The sequence below is a fragment of the Rhinolophus ferrumequinum genome, chromosome 10, assembly GCF_004115265.2.
Source record: "Rhinolophus ferrumequinum isolate MPI-CBG mRhiFer1 chromosome 10, mRhiFer1_v1.p, whole genome shotgun sequence".
Classification (NCBI taxonomy): domain Eukaryota; kingdom Metazoa; phylum Chordata; class Mammalia; order Chiroptera; family Rhinolophidae; genus Rhinolophus; species Rhinolophus ferrumequinum.
In genome coordinates, this window is record NC_046293.1 from 86,140,665 (window position 1) to 86,162,241 (window position 21,577).

At 42.7% G+C, this 21,577-nt stretch overlaps 1 protein-coding gene and 1 pseudogene across 9 annotated transcripts in view; one reads left to right on the forward strand and one right to left on the reverse strand.

Moving 5' to 3' along the window:
* GALNT8 (polypeptide N-acetylgalactosaminyltransferase 8) overlaps positions 1-21,577 on the reverse strand; it is an 83,644-nt gene that overhangs the window by 44,064 nt on the left and 18,003 nt on the right. For all 9 annotated transcript variants that reach the window (XR_004424171.1, XR_004424170.1, XM_033117992.1 and 6 more), the window contains 5 exons: positions 20,842-21,008; positions 16,154-16,337; positions 15,247-15,444; positions 14,628-14,742; positions 2,556-2,741 (listed from right to left, as the gene is read on the reverse strand). Coding sequence is in view for 7 of the 9 variants with exons in the window: in XM_033117992.1 (XP_032973883.1) it covers positions 2,556-2,741; positions 14,628-14,742; positions 15,247-15,444; positions 16,154-16,337; positions 20,842-21,008 (850 nt within the window). In the remaining 2 variants the exon portion in view is untranslated. The remainder of the gene's footprint in view (positions 1-2,555; positions 2,742-14,627; positions 14,743-15,246; positions 15,445-16,153; positions 16,338-20,841; positions 21,009-21,577) is intronic.
* On the forward strand, positions 17,733-18,231 carry LOC117028263 (60S ribosomal protein L22-like; annotated as a pseudogene).

A 21,577-nucleotide genomic window follows, 5' to 3' on the forward strand; every position in this document is an offset into this window, starting at 1 on the left:
TCATGTGCTCATATCAACAGATGTAGAAAAAGCATTTGACAAAACCCAGCATTCAATTATCATAAAATCTCTCAGCAAAGTAGAAATAAAGGGAACATACTTCAACATAATAAAGGCCATATGTGACAAACCCACAATTAACATCATACTCAATGGGGAAAAGCTAAAAGCATTTTCCTTAAGATCAGGAACAAGACAAGGATGTCCACTTTCATCACTTTTATTCAACATAGTATTGGAAGTCCTAGCCACAGCAATCAGACAAGAAAAAAATAAGGTAACCAAATGGGAAAGGAAAAAGTAAAACTGCATTATTTGTAGATGACATTCATATATATATATATATATATATATATATATATATATATATATATATATATATATATATATTCCACCAAAAAACTGTTGGAACTGATAAATGAATTCAGTAAAGTAGCAGGACACAAAATTAATATTCAGAAATTTGGTTGCATTTTTAAATACACCAATAACAAACTCTCAGAACAAGAAATTAAGAAAACAATCCCATTTACAATTGCATCCAAAAAAAAAAATCAAATATCTAGGAATAAATTTAACCAAGAATGTAAAAGACCTGTATCAGAAAGTTATGACATTGTAAAAAGAAATTGAAGAAGACACAAATAAATGGAAGCATACTACCCAAAATAATATCTAGATTCAATATAATCCCTACCAAAATACCAATGGCATTCTTTACAGAACTAGAACAAATAATCCTAACATCTACATGGAACCACAAAAGACCACGAATAGCCAAAGCAATCTAGAGAAAGGAGAACAAAGTTAGAGGTATCACACTACCTGATATCAAACTATACTACAAGGCTATAGTATTTAAAACAGCATGGTGCTAGTACCAAAACAGACACATAGATCAATAGAACAGCATACAGCTCAGAATAAACCCATGCCAATATGGGCAATTAATCTATGACAAAGGAGGCAAGAATATACAATGGGATAAAAAGAGTCTATTCAATAAATGGTGTGAAAACTGGACAGATACATGCAAAAACACTGGACCACTTTCTTACACCATCTACAAGAAGAAACTCAAAATGGATTAAAGACTTAAATATTAAGACCAGAAGCCATAAAACTCCTACAAGAAACAGGCAGTAAACTCTCTGACATGACTCTTAGTAATATTTTTTGTTGATATATCTCTTCAGGCAAGGGAAACAAAAGAAAACTTAAACAAATGGGACTACATCAAACTAAAAAGGTTTTGTACCACAAAGGAAACCATCAACAAAATGAAAAGACAACCTACTGATTGGGAGAAGATATTCACCAATGATATATTTGATAAGGAGTTAATATCCAAAAAAATATAAGGAATTCATACAATTTAACACTAAAAAAAATCTGATTAAAAAAATGAACAGATGACCTAAATAAATATTTCTTTAAAGAGTATATACAGATGGCCAATAGATATATGAAAAGATGCTCAATGTCAATAATAGAGAAATGCAAATTAAAACCACAATGAGATATCACCTCAGACCTGTCAGAATGGCTATCATCAATAAATAAAAAAACAAGTGTCGGTGTGCATGTGGAGAAAAGGGAACCTTTGTGCACTGCTGGTGGGATTGCAGATTGGTGTAGCCACTATGGAAAACAGTACAGAGGTTCCTCAAAATATTAAAAATTGAACTGTCTTATGACCCAGAAATTCTACTCTGGGTATTTATCTGAAGAAATCCAAAACACCAATTCAAAATGATATATGCACCCCTATGTTCATTGCAGCACTATTTATAATAGCCAAGATATGGAAGCAATCAAGTGCCCACTGATAGATGATTGGGTAAAGAAGAGGTGGTACATTTATACACTGAAATATTACTTGGCCATAAAAAAGAATGAAATCTTACCATTTGTGACTAGAGGGTATTATGCTAAGTGAAATAAGTCAGGAAGAGAAAGACAAATACCATATGATCTCACTTACATGTGGAATCTAAAAAACAAAATAAATGAACAAACAAAACAGAAACAAATTCATAGATACAGAGAACAAAGTGATGGTTGCCAGATAGAAGGGGGGCTTGGGGACTGGGCGAAAAAGGTGAAGGGATTAAAAAGTACAAGTTGGCAGTTACAAAATAGTCTCAGGGATGTAAAGTACAGCATAGGGAATATAGTCAATAATATTTTAATAACTGTGTATGGTGCCAGGTAGGTACTAGATTTATCACATGGATCACTTTGTAAGTTATATAAAAGTCTAACCACTATGCTGTACACCTGAAACTAATATAATATTGAATGTCAACTGTAATTGCAAAAACAAATTTTAAATACAACCTACCCTATAGGTATGTTGTCATAATTAATGAGTGCCTGGAACATGGTATTCCTACACACGTGTTAAGTGTCATCATCATCACACCATTGGGACTTTACCCTTATTCTTTAGGGCTGAGAATGGCATCTTTGCTCTATTCTTTCCCATTTCCCACCACTACCACCACCAGCTCCTCTTTTGTGCTTCTCTGCTTCTGTTCAATTCCATGACGAACCTGGAGAGGTATGTTCCAGACCAAGTAGACCATGTCTTTGTACTCATCCATCCAGGTTTCAGCCACCCTCAGAGCATTGCGCATCAAGGCAGGTGCCAGATCCAAAGCATAGGGCTTGTGGTGTCTCTCTAGGTGAGCAATCCGGGAGCAGGGCAAGACCTCAATTCTCCCTCCACACTGCCACACCTGCAAGAGAAGAAAAAAACCATCTGAGCACGCTGGGCCATGGCCGACAAGTTACATAGCTTGTTGACATACAGAGACTACATTTTGGAACCATTTTTAAAAGAATGTAAATTCAGTCCTCCCACTCCCACTCCTACGTCGCCTTCCAACCTGTTTATCTAAAACAAGCTTCCTTTGAAGTCTACCAAACTTCTCTCCTGTGGTTCAGACAGCTCCAGAAATCTTACCTTCCGGAAGTTTTCCTGCTGCCCGTGCTCATTTATCCCTAAGGAAAGTGCCAAAGTCCTGAGGTGCCTCACCCTGAGCTAATCCCACTGGACTTAGCTTCCCATGATCCCTCTCCATCCTGCGTGCCAGTTATAAGATAACGTGTGGACAGACTCTCAGGTGGTCCTCATGATCCCGGCCTCCTGGTCTTCTCACCACTTCCCTACTCCCTTCCCCTTGAGTGTGGTCCTGTGATCTTCTAACAAATAGAATATGGCAAAGGTGACAGTATGTACACAATTACATGTGTGTGATTACATTATATAAGACTGTAGTGTGCATCCTCCTAGAAGATGCACTCTCTTGCCGACTTTGAAGAAGAAAGCCACCATGCTGTGAGCCTATGGAGAACGAAGAAATGGAGGGTGGCTGCCAACTGATACAAAACCTGAATACCTCCTCAGTCTGGAAGACTTCAAGGGACTGACTGCTGCCAACAACACGAGCTTAGAAGCAGATCCTTCCCCAGTCAACATTAGATGAGAACCCAGCCCTGACCCACACCTTGACTGCAACCTTGCAGAAGACACAGCTAAGCCAGGCATGGACTCCAGAACCACATTAACTGTGAAGTAACAAACGTGTCCTGCTTTAAGCCACTCACTTTGAGATAATGGTGTTACACAGCAATAGATAATTAATACAGGGAATTCTTTACCAAGCGATATCATACTTACGAGATAATTATAAATATTTTTCCTTGTCATCCTGAGGGGTACAAACATGTTCGTCAGACCACACATTCTAATATTTGGCTTAAAAATATGATCTTCCTCCCAGTAGATGATAGAGCTATCTAATGCTATGGGATTGATATAATGGCTTCAGTGTCTTCTCTTCATGGTTGCCCAAGTGAGTTATTTTCTGGGAAATAAGTAGCCTACATAGCAGTGGTTAGCAACCTGATGCATTCATACCTGTTGGAACCGCTCAGACAGCCGCGAGCAAATTAAGTCCTGCCTGTTCAGTGAACCAACCACCTGAGAGGCCGGTCCCCTTACCTGACTCTTTTTTTTCATCCCTTCCTCCACTTCTGAACCCACAGATTCCTTTCCCTTGCCTCCTCTACAACCCAGAATAGTGGAATGGGGGAGGAGGAAGCCAGACTTTGAAGTCAGACTTACCTGTGTTCAAATCTATAACTGCACACCTGACAACTAGGGGCAAAACACTCCCCGTCAATGAGCCTCTCGTGGCTCATCACAAAAGCACACTCCCGTCTCCTGGCTTGTCAGGTGGACTAAATGACATAACAAGTACTCAGGGAACAGCAGTGTCAACGATTATTAACTTGAAGCACATCTTTTCTTCCATTATCCTCCTCCATTTCTCCTCATTAGTTTCCAGAACTATGTGGAGTTTACAGCTAATTTATTTCCAGATTTTATTTTTTACAGAAAAACATTTAAAAATTCAAATACAACTTCAACTTTTCTAGTGGAAGGAATTTTCCAAATCACAGGAACTTATGAGAGAAAAATTAACTGTTGGCACAAGAAACCTTAAATTCAAGTGAAAAGATAAAAGTCAGAATTGTCATTTATGAAGTAACGTTAACTATTATCCTTGATCAATACTTTTCAAATTTTACTCTCGCAATTTATTCCCATTTGCCAAACACCCCCCACACAGAAAGACATGAAGCTTTGCTTATAATAGCAATGGCTTACCTTGTGCCACATACTATCCTAATATTTTTCATGCATTTAACCCTCACTATATAAGTATTATTATTATCCCCACTTAAGTAGCTTGCCCATGTCTGCCAGCTAGTAAATGGCAGAACTAGATTATGAATCCAGGCAGTTCATCTGTTAAGCTCATCTGTTAAGTGCCAGGAATATTCAAGGTGCTTGACAAACACTGGTTTTCCTTTCTCGTCCATCAGCCCCATCACTCCATCTCCATTTATGCACACCCACATACATCATCACTGCTGTGGCCTCTAGATGTCAAAATAAAACACTCTATGCAGCTCTGATATCCTCCAAAATCTGTTATTGGAGAAAGATCCTAAACAGTGTTTACAGGTTTGAAAAGCCAAATGGCCAAGGAACCTAGATATGGGTAAACTGTTTTATCCAAGTGTGGGGACAGAGCCCAAAAAAAGCAGTTTACAGGCTCTCGGCCTCACATAGAAAGGTGCTGGCTCAGGTAGTAAATGGCCATCAACTGTGATCAAATGGCCAGCAGCTGTGGCTAGTTGGCCGTCAGCTGTAACCAGTGAGCCATTGGCCAAGAATATAACTGCTGTGGCTACGCTAGCAAAAAAAGAAAAAGGGGGGAGCTAGCAAGAAGATGGTGGCTGAGTCTGCAAGCGGCACAGTGAGGGTTGAGAATTGTGTTGCTCCTGGTTCCTGTGTCACCAACCCAGCTGCCAGTGAGAGTATAGTGGTGTGACTACCCTACCTATGGCTCCGTGGGTGTTCCTTTTGGCCTCACCATGTCTTGCGTTCTTGTGTGGGGAGTGGGAGCAGAGATCCCCACAGACCCCGCAGGCCGCCCCACACGACACTTGGCATAGTCGGCAGGATGCCCTGCACTACACATGGCACAGCGAGCAGGGTACAGTGTCGGCCAAAGCTCTCCGAAGGACAGTGGAGCAGTTTGTGCCTATGAACACTCAGTTGCAGGAAGACTAGGAGGAGCAGCTGCCTGAGAGCTGGAACCCCGTGGAGGGGTGGAAAGACGTGGACGGTTCCCCAACCAGCAGAGGCCGGAGAAAGCGAAGGTTTTTGCGGCCCTGTGGGCTGGGAAGTGCTTGCTGAGGCAGCCCGGATGCAGGACTTGTAGTCCCAGGAGGAAACACTTGCTGAGTCCTCCGTGGGAGCTGAGGGTAAGGTCAAGGTCATCCCTCACCCCCAGGACAGCCCTGGCGAATGACTATGGACTATGGGGAATTGCCTTCCATCCCTAATTTAATGGACAGCTTGACTGTTTGGGAACATACCACCATGTAGTGGAACTGGGGGATGTTTGCTTTTGTGTCTCGACCGGCCACCATTGAGAATATGTAAGCACCTTGACTGTGAGTCGCTATTGTTCCAGCACGGTACCCTGAGAGGCCCAGAGAGAGTGGCAGTGCCCTGAGAGCCCTGGCTGTGTCCAGGAAGTCTGGCTGTGCCCAGAGAGAGTGGCACTGCCCTGAGAGCCCTGGCTGTGTCCAGGAAGTCTGGCTGAGCCCAGAGAGAGTGGCAGTGCCCTGAGAGTCCCTCGTGTGCCCGGGGAGACTAGTGGTACCCTAAGAAGTCCAGGAAGTCTGGCTGTGCCCAGAAGTACTGGTGGTGCCCTGAGAAACCCTGGCTGTGCCCGGGGAGACTAGTGGTACCCTAAGAAGTCCAGGAAGTCTGGCTGTGCCCAGAAGTACTGGTGGTGCCCTGAGAAACCCTGGCTGTGACCAGAGAGCTTGGCTGTGTCCAGGAAATAGCATTCACCTCCAGGCTCCTCGCACAGGGCCCCTCACGGAAGACGCTAGTCGCGTAGATTGTGAGGCGAGACCCTGTAGGGGTGGAGTGTGGGGACAGAGCCCCAAAAAAGCAGTTTACAGGCTCTCGGCCTCACATAGAAAGGTGCTGACTCAGGTAGTAAATGGCCATCAACTGTGATCAAATGGCCAGCAGCTGTGGCTAGTTGGCCGTCAGCTGTAACCAGTGAGCCATTGGCCACGAATATAACTGCTGTGGCTACGCTAGCAAAAAAAGAAAAAGGGGGGAGCTAGCAAGAATATGGTGGCTGAGTCTGCAAGTGGCACAGTGAGGGTTGAGAATTGTGTTGCTCCTGGTTCGTGTGTCACCAACCCAGCTGCCAGTGAGAGTATAGTGGTGTGACTCCCCTACCTATGACTCCGTGGGTGTTCCTTTTTGGCCTCACCATGTCTTGCGTTCTTATGTGGGGAGTGGGACCAGAGACCCCGCCGGACGCCCCGCACGACACTTGGCGTAGTCGGCAGGATCCCCTGCACTACACCAAGAAAAGCATAAGAATGACTCTTCCCTGACACTCCCTACTTTTCCAGCAAAATTTAAAAGAAAAGAGGACTTCTTGTAAAAAATATAATGGCAGAGTCTGACATGGGACAGAGGAATGGAAACAGAGAAGCAGCCTAGATGCAGAAAGGAAAAGCAGAGAAAAGAACAAGGAACTCACAAGTGGTAAGAAGGACTTTGGGTCATAACTTGGGGAACTGGGGAAAGGTCTGGTAGGTAGGAAAACCCCAGCCACAATGTATGTTGGGACATCTGCAGGATTTTGCTATGTACCCGGCATAAAATAATTATTTCTGCATTTATATTTCTTTGTGCTAGAAACTAATTGTACTCCCAATGTCTATTCCCCTCTATATCTATAGTTATAAAGAGAATAACTGGGCACATGTCCAACTAGTTGAAATCTACGTTTCCCAGCCTCTTTCACACATGGCAGTGGCTAATGAAATATGATATATACAACTTGTAGGTGGTGCCCTTGCAAAAGAAACAGCTTGCTCTCTCCTTCCCCCTCTTCTCCTCCTACTAAATGGAATGCAGATGTGGTGTTGAGTGTGGTAGAACCTCATGATGGGAGACTCTTGGTCCCCATCACCCTGGAGCTGCCATCTCAATCCTGAGCTGCTTATGTTAAACAGTTACGGGACAGAGAGATTAATTTCTATCTTATTTAAACCTCTGTTATTTTGGCTTCTGTCCCAGAAGCCAAGCAAGGATTCTAACTAATATCTTTATAAATCATTTCAAATTATTTATTACATTTTAACGGTAACATCATCCTTATGAGGTAGTTAAAATAAGGACACTTCTCTTTATTTCACAAATGGGTAAACTGATCTAGACCACCATGCAAAAAAACAGTTCTCTCTGCCAAAGAATGACTCTGGTTTAATGGATAACCCAGACGAGGACTCAAAGTTTACTTGTTAGCTTATAAATATGGGGTCCTGGTTGGGTCCTAAGTGGGTGCAATATGTGGTCATCAGTATCAATTGGAAAGAAATTGAAGGGTGTAGGCCTGAGCAAGCTTGAGACAGGAAGTTATCTTGCTCCTCCAGACACCACAATGAACCAGAGGTCACCTCGTCTCAGGCACAGAATTTTGGACTTGGGACGCAGGGTTCTAATTTCTAGAAGCTCAGTCCACAGGAAGCTAGTACAGTAAGGATTAGAACCTAGGTCCAGCCTTCTTCACAATGCCACCCTGACATCCTTACTATTATTTTTTATCATTAACCATTTATTGAGTGTAAGCCATGTGTGACTCATCATGCTAGGTTCTTTATATAGCAGGTATGACTTAGAGAGCTTGTATGTTGCCAAGGATAACACACTTTCTATTGGAAGAGTAGGACTTGGATTTACTATTTAGATTCCAACATCTGTGTAATTTTCACTACCATATGTGACCTTGTGGGGACAGAGCCAGGAGTGCAGTTTCCAGGCTCTCGGCCTCACGAGGAAAGGTGCTGGCTCAGGTAGTAAATGGCCATCGACTGTGATCAAATGGCCATCAGTTGTGGCTAGTTGGCCGTCAGCTGTAACCAGTGCGCCATTGGCCACTAATATAACTGCGATGGCTACACTAGCAGCAAAAAAAGAGGGGCTAGCAAGAAGATGGTGGCTGAGCTAGCAAGAGTGGATTGCAGTTAGCACGGCAGATTGTAGCTAGCAAGTGAGGTTGGTTGGCAGAGAGAAGTTGACGGCAGGTTGCGGATAGTGTGGCTCCTACTTCCTGTGTCTCCTACCCAGCCACCAGCAAGACTACAGTGGTATGACTCCTGTATCTATGGCTCCGTGGGTGTTCCTTTTTGGCCTCACCATATCCTGTGTTCCTATGTGGGGAGCGGGAACTGAGACCCCGCCTGGATACCCTGCATGACACATGGTGCAGCAAGCAGGGAACGGTGCCGGCCAAAGCTCTCCGAAGGGCGGTGGAGCAGTTTGTACATATGAACACTCCATCTCAGGAAGACCAGGAGGAGCAGCTGCTGGAGAGCTGGACCCCCGTGGAGGGGTGGGAAGATGTGGACGTTTCCCCAACCAGGATAGGCCAGAGAAAGCGAAGGTCGTTGCAGCCCTGTGGACTAGGAAGTTCTTGCTAAGGCAGCCCAGATGCAGGACCTGTAGTCCCAGGAGGAAATGCTTGCTGAGTCCTCCATGGGAGATGAGGGTGAGGTCAAGGCCGTCCCTCACCCCCAGGACAGTCCTGGCGAATGACTATGGACTATGGGGAATTGCCTTCCATCCCTAATTTAATGGACCACTTGACTATTTGCTTGGGAATATACCACCATGTAGTGAAACTGGCAGATGTTTGCTTTTGTGTCTTGACCAGCCGCCATCGAGAATATGTAAGCACCTTGACTGTGAGTCGCTGTTGTTCCAGCACGGTACCCTGAGAGGCCCAGAGAGAGTGGCAGTGCTCTGAGAGCCCTGGCTGAGCCCAGGAAGTCTGGCTGTGCCCAGAGAGAGTGGCAGTGCCCTGAGAGGTCCTGGCTGTGCCCAGGGAGACTGGTGGTGCCCTGAGAAGCCCAGGAATTCTGGCTCTGCCCAGAAGAACTGGTGGTGCCCTGAGAAACCCTGGCTGTGCCCAGAGAGCCTGGCTGTGTCCAGGATATTGCATTCACCTCCAGGTTCCTCGCACAGGGCCCCTTACAGAAGACATTTGTCACATAGATTGTGAGGCGAGACCCTGTAGGGGTGGAGTGTGGGGACAGAGCCAGGAGTGCAGTTTCCAGGCTCTTGGCCTCACCTGGAAAGGTGCTGGCTCAAGTAGTAAATGGCCATCAACTGTGATTGGATGGCCATCAGCTGTGGCTAGTTGGCCATCAGCTGTAACCAATGAGCCATTGGCCACTAATATAACTGCTATGGCTATGCTAGCAGCAAATGGGGGCTAGCAAGAAGATGGTGGCTGAGCTAGCAAGTGGGGGAATGAGGCTTGCGGATCATGTGGCTCCTGTTTCCTGTTTCTCTAACCCAGCCGCCATCGAGAATATAGTAGTATGACTTCTCTATCGATGGCTCTGTGGGAGTTCCTTTTTGGCCTCACCATATCCTGAATTCTTATGCGGGGAGTGGGACCAGAGGTCCTGCGTGACACCCAGCACGACAGACCTCTTTTAAGAGCTTAGGCTTAGGCTAAAAGATGAAACAGGAATAAACTAATAAGAACAGTTATAAATGCAAGGGTCACGGCTTTTAACAAAGGCCTGTAGATTATACAGAAGAGGCAAAGTATACGCGGGAAGCGATATTTTGTGCATCAAACCTGTTCCAAGCTGATCATGATGGGTTGAATTTATTGGCCTGAATTCTTCATACCTCTCTTCATGGCTTCATTATAGAGAGAAGATATTCCCCACCCCTTGACTTTGGCCATGAGACATACTTTGACAAATGGGACAGAAAAAATAATGTGCTAATTCCAAATTTAAGCCTTAAGAGCCACCCCATCCAAGCCCAGCTTAACCTGCAGATCTGTGAGAATAAATTATTATTGTTTTAAATCACTGAGTTTGGGTATTTCCAGTCAAGATAACGGAATAGGAAATGCCATACTTGCTTCCTCTCAAGACCACATCAAAATTACAACTAAACCACAGAACAGCCATCATTGAGAATTGCCTAAATTCTAGCTGAGCAGAAGTCCTATAACTAAGGAAATATGGAATAAGTCATGTCGAGACTGGTAGGAGTGAGGGAAACACAGAATGGGCTGGTCCCACACTCACGCATCATGGCAAAAAATCAGGAAGGATATCCAACAGAGGTCTCTCCTGAGGAGCAAAGGGTCCCAGCCCCACACCAGGGTCCCCAGCCCAGGATTTCAGTGCTGGGCATAGAAGTCCCCATAACTTCTGACTGTGAAAAACAGCAGAGATTGTGGCTGAGTGAGATGGAAGGCAGCTGGAGTCCTAGGCCTTCCTCTTAAAGGGCCTGAGCACAGACTTACTCACTGATGGACTCATTCACTCTGAGCTCCACCACTGGGGCAGCAGATTAAAAGGCACCAAGGACATATAGGAGGAACTGAATTGTCTGGCTTCATGGCAAGGGCTGGAGGGTCAGTTTTCTCCCAGACAAAAGTGCGGGCAGAAGTCATTGTTTCTTCGTTGAGCCATCCCTCACCCCTCCCAACGTGCAGATGCAGGTAGTCACTGTATCTGAGTCTCCATTAACCTAGATAACACTGTTCCCACTGCCCTGGTAAATTCTTGAGACCCCGCCCCACTCAACATGCAGGTACAGCTAAGCTGCTTCTAATGTTTTTTTTTTCCTACTAATGGCTTGTCTCGGCTGATGCTTTGGACTTCCTAAAATCTCTTAAAGGCTCATAAACTCCAAACAAGCAGCATTTGGCTTCAGTATGCTCCATACTTCTTGCTAAGCACTAGTGGCAGCTGGCCTCAGTCTAAATCTTAGCCTCTCCCAGGTACCTTCAAACACAGAGTGGGTGGTGACCATCTGCAGATTGCTTTGTGGCTCATTCCAGGTGTCTGTGGGGCAGAACACAGGTTTGGGGCTGAACTTGGCCTGTCCCAGGAGGTCCTGGGGCTATCACACCCTGTGACTGGCTTGCAACAAAACCAGGGCACCACCTGGCTTCTTCTGCAGATGACACAACCAAATGGCAGACTGGAGAGGCACCAGACCCCTGCTAAAGCCAACCCTGTTCCATAGTGTCAGCCCCTGCACAATCGCTCCTCCACTGTAGTCACAGCCATTCCTCACAACCAATCAGCCTGAGGGTCAATCCCTGCCATTGGCATGCCAACAGCAACCGAGGATCAACTATAAACAAGAGGGCACACACAACAAACACAAAGGACATACCTGTAGCAACCAGCTGAGGAAACCAGGGAGACTGTGCTACTGGGCTCCACAAGACACCTACTACATAAGGCCACTGTACAAAGACCAGGAGATGTAGCAACCCTACCCACTACATAGAAACAAACACAGGGAGGTGGCCAAAATGGGGAGACAAGAAAACATGTCCCAAATGAAAGAAAAACAAAGGTCCAGGAAAAGAACTAAACAAAATGGAGACAAGCAATCTGCCAGATGCAGAGTTCCAAATCTGGTTATAAGGATGCTCAATGAATGTAGGGGAAGAATACATGAAGTCAGTGAGAATCTTAACAAGGAGATAGGAAACATAAAAATAGAGATAGAAAACATAAAAAAAAAGAACCACTCAGAAATGAAGACTACAATAACTGAAATAAAGAATACATTAGAGGGAATCAACAGCAGACTAGATGAAGCAGAGGAGCAAATAAGTGATTTGGAAGACAAAGTAGCAGAAAACACCCAATCAGAACAGCAAAAAGGAAAAAGAATTTTTTAAAAATGAGGATAGTTTAAGGAATCTCTGGGACAACATCAAGTGTATCAACATTCACATCATAGGGGTACCAGGAGAAGAGAGAGAGCAAAGGATTCAAAACATATCTGAAGAAATAATGATGAAAAACTTCCCTAACCTGGAGAAGGAAATACACATACAAGTACAGGAAGCACAGAGAGTCCCAAACAAGATGAGAGGCCCACAAGCAAGATGCATCATAATTAAAATGCCAAAAGTTAAAGACAAAGAGAGAATTCTAAAAGCAGCAAGAGAAAGCAGTTAGTTACCTACAAGGGAGCCCCCATAAGACTGTCAGGTGATTTCTCAACAGAAACTTTATACGCCAAAAGGTATTGGCACAAAATAGTCAAAGTGATGAAAAACAAGGACCTAACAACTAAAATTACTCTACCCAGCAAAGCTATCATTTAGAATCAAAATAAAGATAAAGAGCTTCCCAGACAAGAAAAAGCTAAAGAAGTGCATCACCATCAAACCAGTATTACAAGGAATGTTAGAGGGACCTCTTTAAGTGCAAGAAGAAAAAAAAAAGATCAAAAATATGAATAATAAAATGGCAATAACTACATATGTATTAATAATTACTTTAAATGCAACTAGATAAAATGCTCCAATCAAAAGATAGGGTTGCTTAAGATTTAAAAAAAAAAAGAAAAAGACCCTTACGTATGCTGTCTATAAGAGATTCACTTCAGATCGAAAGACACACAGGCTGAAAGTAAAGATATGGAAGAACATATTTCATGCAATTGGAAACAAACAAACAAAGAGCTGGAATAGCAATACTTATACCAGACAAAATAGATTTTAAAACAAAGGTTATAACAAGAGACAAAGAAGGACCTAGTAATCCTACTTCATGGTATCCAAAGAAACACAAAACACTGCTTCTAAGGGACATATGCATCCATATTTTCACTGAAGCATTATTTACAATAGCCAACATATGGAGACAACCTGGGTGTTCATCAATGAATGAATAGATGGATAAAGAACATGTGGTACATATATACAATGGACTATTACTCAGGCATTAAAATGAATAAAATCTTACCATTTGTAACAACATTTATGGATCTAGAGGGTATTGTGGTGAGTGGAGTAACTCACACAGAGAAAGACAGATGCCATATGATTTCATTTATATGTGGAATCTAAAGAACAAAACAAATGAACAAACGAAACAGAGACAACCTTATAGATAGATACAGAGAACATTTTGAGTGTTGCCAGATGGGACGGGGTTGGGGGATTAAAGAAAAAGGTGAAGGGATTAAGAAGTACAAAGTAATAGTTACAAAATAGTCATGGGGATGTAAAATATAGTATAAGTAATATACTCAATAATATTGTAATAGCTGTGTGTGGTGTCAGATGGGTACTAGATTTATTGGGGTAATTACCTCATAAGTTATATAAATGTCTAATCACTATGTTGTACATCGGAAACAACTGTAATTGAAAAAAAATTTTTTAAATTATTTTTTAAAAGTCACTGAGTTTGAGATGGTTGGTTACATAGCATTTTTGTGGCAATAGCGAACTGATACACTGATGTAATATGAACTTGCACTTGGAATTTCTGTAATTGTCTTAGTGTGTACCCTGAATTCCCTTATAAAGCACAAAACTACAGGATGTGAATTTAATCTGAAAAAGCAAGAGAAGCTGTCAGGTGCAGAGAAGAGGCACCATAGCTGAAGTGTAGAGCCAGTTTTATTCCAGGTACACAGGAAGTTGGTCAGAACTAGAATTGGTTTGAGGATTTTATTGCTGTATAACCCATCACTGGCTATTTGTCCTAAACTAGACTACATCTCAGCATGGACTTATGTCATCATGCCAGCTGCTCTATCTGTCCATACAGGAGCTGGTTGGCTGCCCACACATCTATATCCTTTGGTCCCTCTGCCCAGTTTCTCTTTGACTTGTCTTACAGACAGCTGTCTGCCACAAAGTTGTTTTATCCTAGGAGATGTTTGCAAAATGCCTGGATTCCTCAAGGGAAATAGGAACACCATGTTCTGAGCTTCAATTCTACCCCTTCTACTCATGTCTCTTAGATGTGTAGACCTACACAAGAAAGCTCCACTCCAGAAGTCCTATTGCCTATCTCCAGTGACCTAGAAACATGAGGCTTTGTCCACCTTTTGAGCCAATGACATTCAGCTTTGTTCCAGGATTCCAGAGATCCTACTACCCTCCTAATATCTCCCTTTCTGTTTTGTCCCATAAGGAGAATGCAAATGTACTTACCCTCAGGCTAAGTTCCACATTTTCTCCTCCATAGACCAGCATCCCACCATCCAGAGATCCGATCTTTCCCAGGAAGAGCCTGTTGGCAGCCAGGATGCCCATGATGGAAGGACTCCTGTAGAGCAGAGAGCAAGAGAGTTACTAACCTCTTGATGATGAATGGGTAAGGATGGAGCTGAGGGGTAGGACCCATTGATAGTTTGGCCTGTGAAACTCCACCCAAGCCTCTTCTTATCCTGTAGGCTATCCCGAAAGCCTTAGGCTGGACTCAGTGCATGTAGCTTTCCCTCATCCTCTGTACTGTCATAACCCTTCTCGAATTCTATTGAAAGTACATCTTTTCATCTTGGTATCCCTACTTCATAGCCTGATAAATGCTTTAAATGGCCCAAATGTTTTTCTAAAACATTACATACTTTGCTTTATTTTGCTTGAAAGCTCTCAATAGCCCACAGTGTCTGTGATTTTTTATCTGGGATCAGCTTATTTCTCTCTATCCCCTGTTTTTCACTCATCCCACCCCACTTCCATCACTATCGCCAAAGACAAACAAAATCCACATCATCCATTCCTGACTTCCCATGTGCTAACCCAGTTCCTGGAGCCCAGTCAGACTCACTTCACTGGAGCAGTGACATCATTCAGATCAATCCAGTCCTTTGGCAGTGGATCGTAGCGGCACCAGAGTTGCCAGTTGAACCCATCAACTGCCAAATTATATTTATACAGTTGGAAGGTGTCAAAACGAATATTATCAAACACAGGAGACACAATCACGGTGTGGTCTTCCTGAATTCGAGCCAAGATGGGCTCTGACCTAGAAGAAGAGTGTGTACCAAACCCAGGTTGGCAGGAGAAGCAAGCAGACAAAGCTGCTCCAAGCATCTTGCCCTCAATGAGCACCTTCTTCATTTAGGCTGTGCTGGGTGGTATGTAGAACTCACCAGAGTCCACAAAATCTCTGCAGCTTTTGAGATAACTGGGGATTCTAGCAGTTTACCCATGTCAAAAGTATATTTGAAATTAGTACCCAAATACCAATCCCAAGTTATTGTGAACCAAGACTATCAGTATTCTGCCTGAATTTACATTATCTCTTGGGTATTTCTGTTTCCAAAATGATATCTCTGTATTGTCTGATTCTCTACATTTTCCAAAGAACACAGCTCTCTTTGTGTTATGTAATTTCAGCGCTGGGAAAAACCTTAGGAAATATCAAAAGATAATATCTGCATTTTATAGATAAAGGACATGAATGTCTAGTTAGGTGAGGTGATTTATTTGGTAAAGTCAGGGTTGGGATCAGTTATCAACACTCCACGCCCATTGTTTTTTCTCTAGCACTAGATTATTATGCTTAGCCAACCAAAATCCCTAAGTAAAAGCAACCTCTCTTTGGAACTTCCCTTTGTTTAAGGTCCGGTGCTGACTTTCCATATTTCCACACTATCCTATCTTGTATTCAGCACGTGTACAATATCTCCATTCTCCCCTTTCCCAGCAGGAGAAACCTCCTGGAGCCTTACCACCCAACGTTTACTTCAATATGAGCATCCAAGATGGCAACCACTTCGGCCGTGGCCACGTCCCTGCCAGTGTTGCGTGCTTGAGCAAGACCTTTTCTCTCGGTATGCCGTATTATTTTCAGTAGTCCTGGATACTTCTGGTTGTAAAGTTCAATCTTCTCATCCAAGTTTGCCTTTAGTTCTTCTGCCAACCAAATGCACATCTATAGAAATTCTGAGTGCAATAATCAATTTGGTGCAGAAATGTCATACTACCACATACACACACACACACACACACACACATACATACACACACACACACATACATATGTATGTATGTAAATATAAACATATATATATATATTTAGTAGTGGTTGGCTATCTCCAGCCTAGGATGAGCAATCCTACAACCTTAACTGAGAAAACAGGCAGTGTTTCCCCTGCACCTACCTCTCTTCTCTCTTCCATCCTCAGGCTTAATATTACCATTCCTAGTTTCCTTTCCCTCAAAGTTAGACTATCTTAGAATAATAATACTGCTTACTATGTGCCAGACACTGTTACACAAGTTTTATGTACATTGAGAAATTCTAACAAGAATGAGTAGGACAGACCTGATCTAACTAAGGTAGAAGTGCTGGTGGACAGACATTGCAGAGAGACAGCTTGCAACACTTTCTCCACAGCTAAGCACTCAAGAGTTTCTAGACAATGCATAAACAACTGAAATTGTTTTGTCTTGTGTTAACTATTCCTAGTCGGCCTACTCAAGGACCAATGGGGAAGAATATCCAGACTAATCTTTTTTCCAGCTTCTAGCTAATGAGTTTATCCCCATAATTATGCAAACAAGATTCTCTATTCCCAGATTGTTCACAGTTTTTTTCTTCCCTCTCCTCTCTTATATGGCATGTCTATGCTTTAGTTCTTTGACTCAGCCTATCAGTTGTTTTTATATGTCTGAAAACAACTTACATGCAAACTTCTAAGTGGTGTTTAAAGTATCTAACCAAATGATTCCAAGTTATTCATTGATAATATTCATTCATTTAATTCTCAGAGATTACTATGTGGTAGGCACTTCAGTATCCCCACTTTACAGATGAAAAAACTGAGGCACAGAATGATTAAGAAACTTGTTCAAGTCACACATCTAGTAAGTGGCACACCTGGAAGTGTTTACCACCAGGCCATGCTGCCTCAAAAACTATGTATGTACTTGGTTGGGTTTATCAAGATTTCCCTGCATCTCCTCTCCCCCACCGCCAACCCCTGTTGCCAAGAGATGAAATTCTTTCTGGTTCCTTTCTCAGAAGAGGAGATTTGTGAGTCCTGGAGTGGCTGGGACCTGGAATCAATACCTACGTGACTATGGTACTAAAATTTGCCTCATTTTATAACTTTCCCTGTTACACTCCAGGGTGACTGACTCAAGAATCAAAAGTGTTAAAAAAAAAAAAAAAGCCAAAAGATCTAAAGGCCGTTTGCTCCTACGAAAAGAAACAAAAGGTGGAAGTCCCTACATTCACCCAGTCACTACTTTTAGGAAGTAATCAGAAGAGATTGACATATTTTTTTTTTCCTGCCTGCTGCCACCATGGCACCCGTGAAAAAGTAGAGGAAAAAAAAAAAGAAGCTCATTCTGAAGTTGACACTTGACTCTACCCACGCTATAGACAATGGAATTATGAATTCGGCCAATGTGGAGCAATTTCTTCAAGAAAGATTAAAGTGAGAAAAGCTTGGACTCGGTGGAGGGGTTGTAACTATTAAAAGGAGCAAGAACAAAATTACCATAATTTCTGAGGTTCATTTTTCCAAAAGGTGTTTGAAATACGTCACCAAAAAATACTTCAACTACATATAATCTATGTGATTGGTTGCATGTAGTTGCTAACAGCAAAGAGGATTGGGAATTATGTTACTTCCAGATTAACCAGGATGAAGAGAAAGGTGAGGATCAAAATTTATTTATCTGGAATATTTTTTATGAGTTCTTGAACAAAATTTGGGAATATAATGGGGGGAGAAAAGGAAAAAAAAGAAAAGAAAGGAAAAGAAGGCTTTGCCATAGACCCTGGATATGTAGACTGTAATTTGTACTCCCTCACTATCTAATTCTGTGTCACTTCCCATTTGGGGATCTCTGTTTCCTCAACTTAGAGAAGGCTGGATATTGTATCAGGATCCTCCCGATTCCAAAATTCTATGAGGTGTAGATTCTGAGTCACCCTCTCAGAAACACTGCCTATAGTCTAGCACAAAATGAAAGACCCTTTAACGGATCTTCTAAAGTAAATGTATGCTCCCTTCTCAGACTTGCTCTCCCACTGATACTCCCCACCCCCACGTAAAGACTTTTATTCCAGGCTGGCCAGCTCAGGGTGTTTCTGGCTTCTGCAGCTCTGCTCACATCATATTTTCCTCCACTCCTTATCTCCCCCACCACCACATCCAGTCTCCCCTTGTTTTCTTTGTCTTTTCAAGTCCAACCAAGCTTTCAAGTCCCAATCCAAAACTTCCAGGATACCTCCCTAGGTCTTCCCAACACTTCTCTGAGCTTTCTTGCACTCACTTTGGCACACTACTTTTCACACACTGAGGTATCTTTCCATAGGTGTCTTGCCCCATCAACTCAAATGAGAACTTGAAATCACGGACATTCTCTTCCATGCAGAGTGTCTGGCACATCATAGAAACTCAATAAATAGTTGTTGATTCTGGAATTTGCCTAGAATTGGTGAGAAAATACAGGATTCTATCTACATTAATACAATTTTTGAAAAGCTTAAATTAGCTCTGCTGACACTTAGAACATTTGTCTTTACACAAATGAAGCTTTACATATGGCGGGGAGGTAGGGGGAACACCTCTAATACCAGGTTGTGGCATTTCAAGAGTACTGCAGATGACACTGAGATAAACGAGGAGTAATAATAACTTTAGCTGACATTTACTGGGAGCAAGCCAATCTTGTATCTTTCGATTTCACTGTTCTACAAGAAGAAGACTTCAATTAACCTTTATCTGCTCCTCAGGAATATGGAATTATAGAACCATTGATTTACTTTTTTAAAATTTTTCATAGAATAAAATATCTTCAGAGGTCCTCTAGCTTAGCCCCTGCGTTTGCCCCAGGAAGAAGCGGAGTCCCAGAGAAGTGAGCTGACTTGCTCAGATCATCTCACAGAGCCAGGGAGTAGAGGCAGGGTGTCTTCAGGTGTCCAGAGCAGAGGTCCATCTAATTAAGCTCTCATCTCTTGCTTGAAACCAGGTGTGCAACTTGGTATCAGTCTCCCTGCCCAGAAATGAGTGAAGTCAGCCATTCTCTTTTCTTAGCTTTGTGGTGGAATTTTGCTTAGGAACTGTACCTTTTCATTTTTGTGCAGTTATATTGGAAGGACAAGAGAGGAAGGTATATAAATCACGAAAAGGGGTATTTTTAGTGTCTGGAAATCCAAAAAAGGAGGTTGAAGAGGGCATTTGTCTCTTTTCCCTGAGTCAAACTGCCCCTAATTTCAAGCTGCAATAACCTGTCTGGTACTTAAAGATCCCAAGAAGGAACAAATTACTCCTCTAATGGGCTGCCATTTCACAGCACTTACTATCAGAAATTTCTTCCTTATTGCTAGCACAAATCTCCGGTTTTATGACTTAATTCTAGTTTCTTTTATTTGGTGCCCCAAATTAATAAAACTAAAAGCTAACATTTGCTGCGAGGTTACTATGTGCTAAATGTTATTCATAATCAGTGAACACAGTGGCTAGAGCTAGGACTCTAGACTCTGAGGTTTATGGTCAATCTCAACTCTGTTACTTACCTACCAGCTGTGTGAAGTTGAGCATGTTCCTTGACCAGATTCTGCCTTAGTTTTTCACATCAGTGATTTGGGTAAAAAAAAAGTGCTTCCTTCCTCATGCGGTGATTGTAATGAAATAGTTAATGTGTATCAGGTGCTTAGAACAAACAATGTTAGCTATCATTATTATCTCATTTAATTATCATTGTAGTCTATCAGATAGTTATTTTTATCAACTTCCATATTTTGCATATATGGAAACTGGAGCATGGAGAAGTGAAGTTACCCAAGGACACATAGCTTATAAGGGAGGAACTTGGATTCCGAAACCCGAGAACGTGAGGACTCAGGTCCACCCACTATTTCCACTTCTCCATGAGCCTTCCTTGGGTGAGGTAGACCAGGGTGGGGATGGGGCATGCTGTGAGCAAAAGACATTGTCATTGTAGAGGTCTCAGAATCCAAAGCTGCCTTTTTCTCTGGGCTTAATTACCTGAAAAGGTTGTTTTTTTCCCCCATAGGGGATGGCTCTGAAACCCTTCTGAGATCCCCCTTTGGACCCCGCCTCACTCCCACAGGCCTCTCTCATGGTGCATGGACAGGGCACAGGTGGCTTTGGAGTTGCACACTCCTGGGCCTGACTCAGCGCCACCCTGACTCGCCACGCAATTTGGGCACACTATGTGTTCTGTCTTCGTTCTTCATTTGTGTAAGCAACACGATGGTCCCGTCCGACTGTGAGAATGTTAATGTGCCCAGAACCCTCAGGCACTCAGTAAATGATCCCTTTCGCTTTCCTTTATGAGGAGCCCAAAGTGTCCCAAACACTAAGCTAAAACGCCTTTCCAACCAAGCACAGTCGATAAGTGGTCGTTTTCACTAGTATTCCTTGATCGAGTTGCTCACCATTTGAGCTAAAATCATCCACCAAGATGATCTCCTTCAACAGTCGCGAGGGGGTCCGGTTGATGACGCTGGTGACGGCCCGTTGTATAATGGACAGAGCTTCGTTCACGAATATGAGAATGACACTGAGGGATGGGAGCTGGGAAGGATATGTCTTCTGAAGGCACCTACAAGAGACCATTTCTATAACCACATTGCCTTTTAAAATTGTTTAAACATCACTCTCCAATGTACCCCTTCACTACATATAATGTGTATAGGTGTAGATGTAAACAAACACCATCTCCATCTTTGTGTTCTTTCATGCTGTGACCTTTGACTGACCTCGCTGTTCTTAGTAAGCGTATCAAAGTCTTCTAGTTAATGATTATCTGTGTTCCATAAAATGTAGCCATATATTTTTTTTGTTAATAACAGCCAGAATGACAGGACAAGTGTGATAAATATCAAACTGGTCAGAGAATTGATTATAAACAATCACAAGAGCACCAGGAGGTATGGCCCCTGACCCTACTGCAATCTTTGTCCCTTTGTCCTACCAGTCATTAGTACCCAGAATTATATTATAAAAAAGTAGTGTAACAGGGGTCTGTTAGTGGAGAATAATCTGCTCAGAGTTGCTCCATCAGCTCTTCTGCCCCAACTTAACCTTCCCATAAGTATATTACCCTATAATAAATTCTGTTGTATTCAATGGAGTCACCTCCTTCATTTATCAGTCCTTAGATGGTGGCCA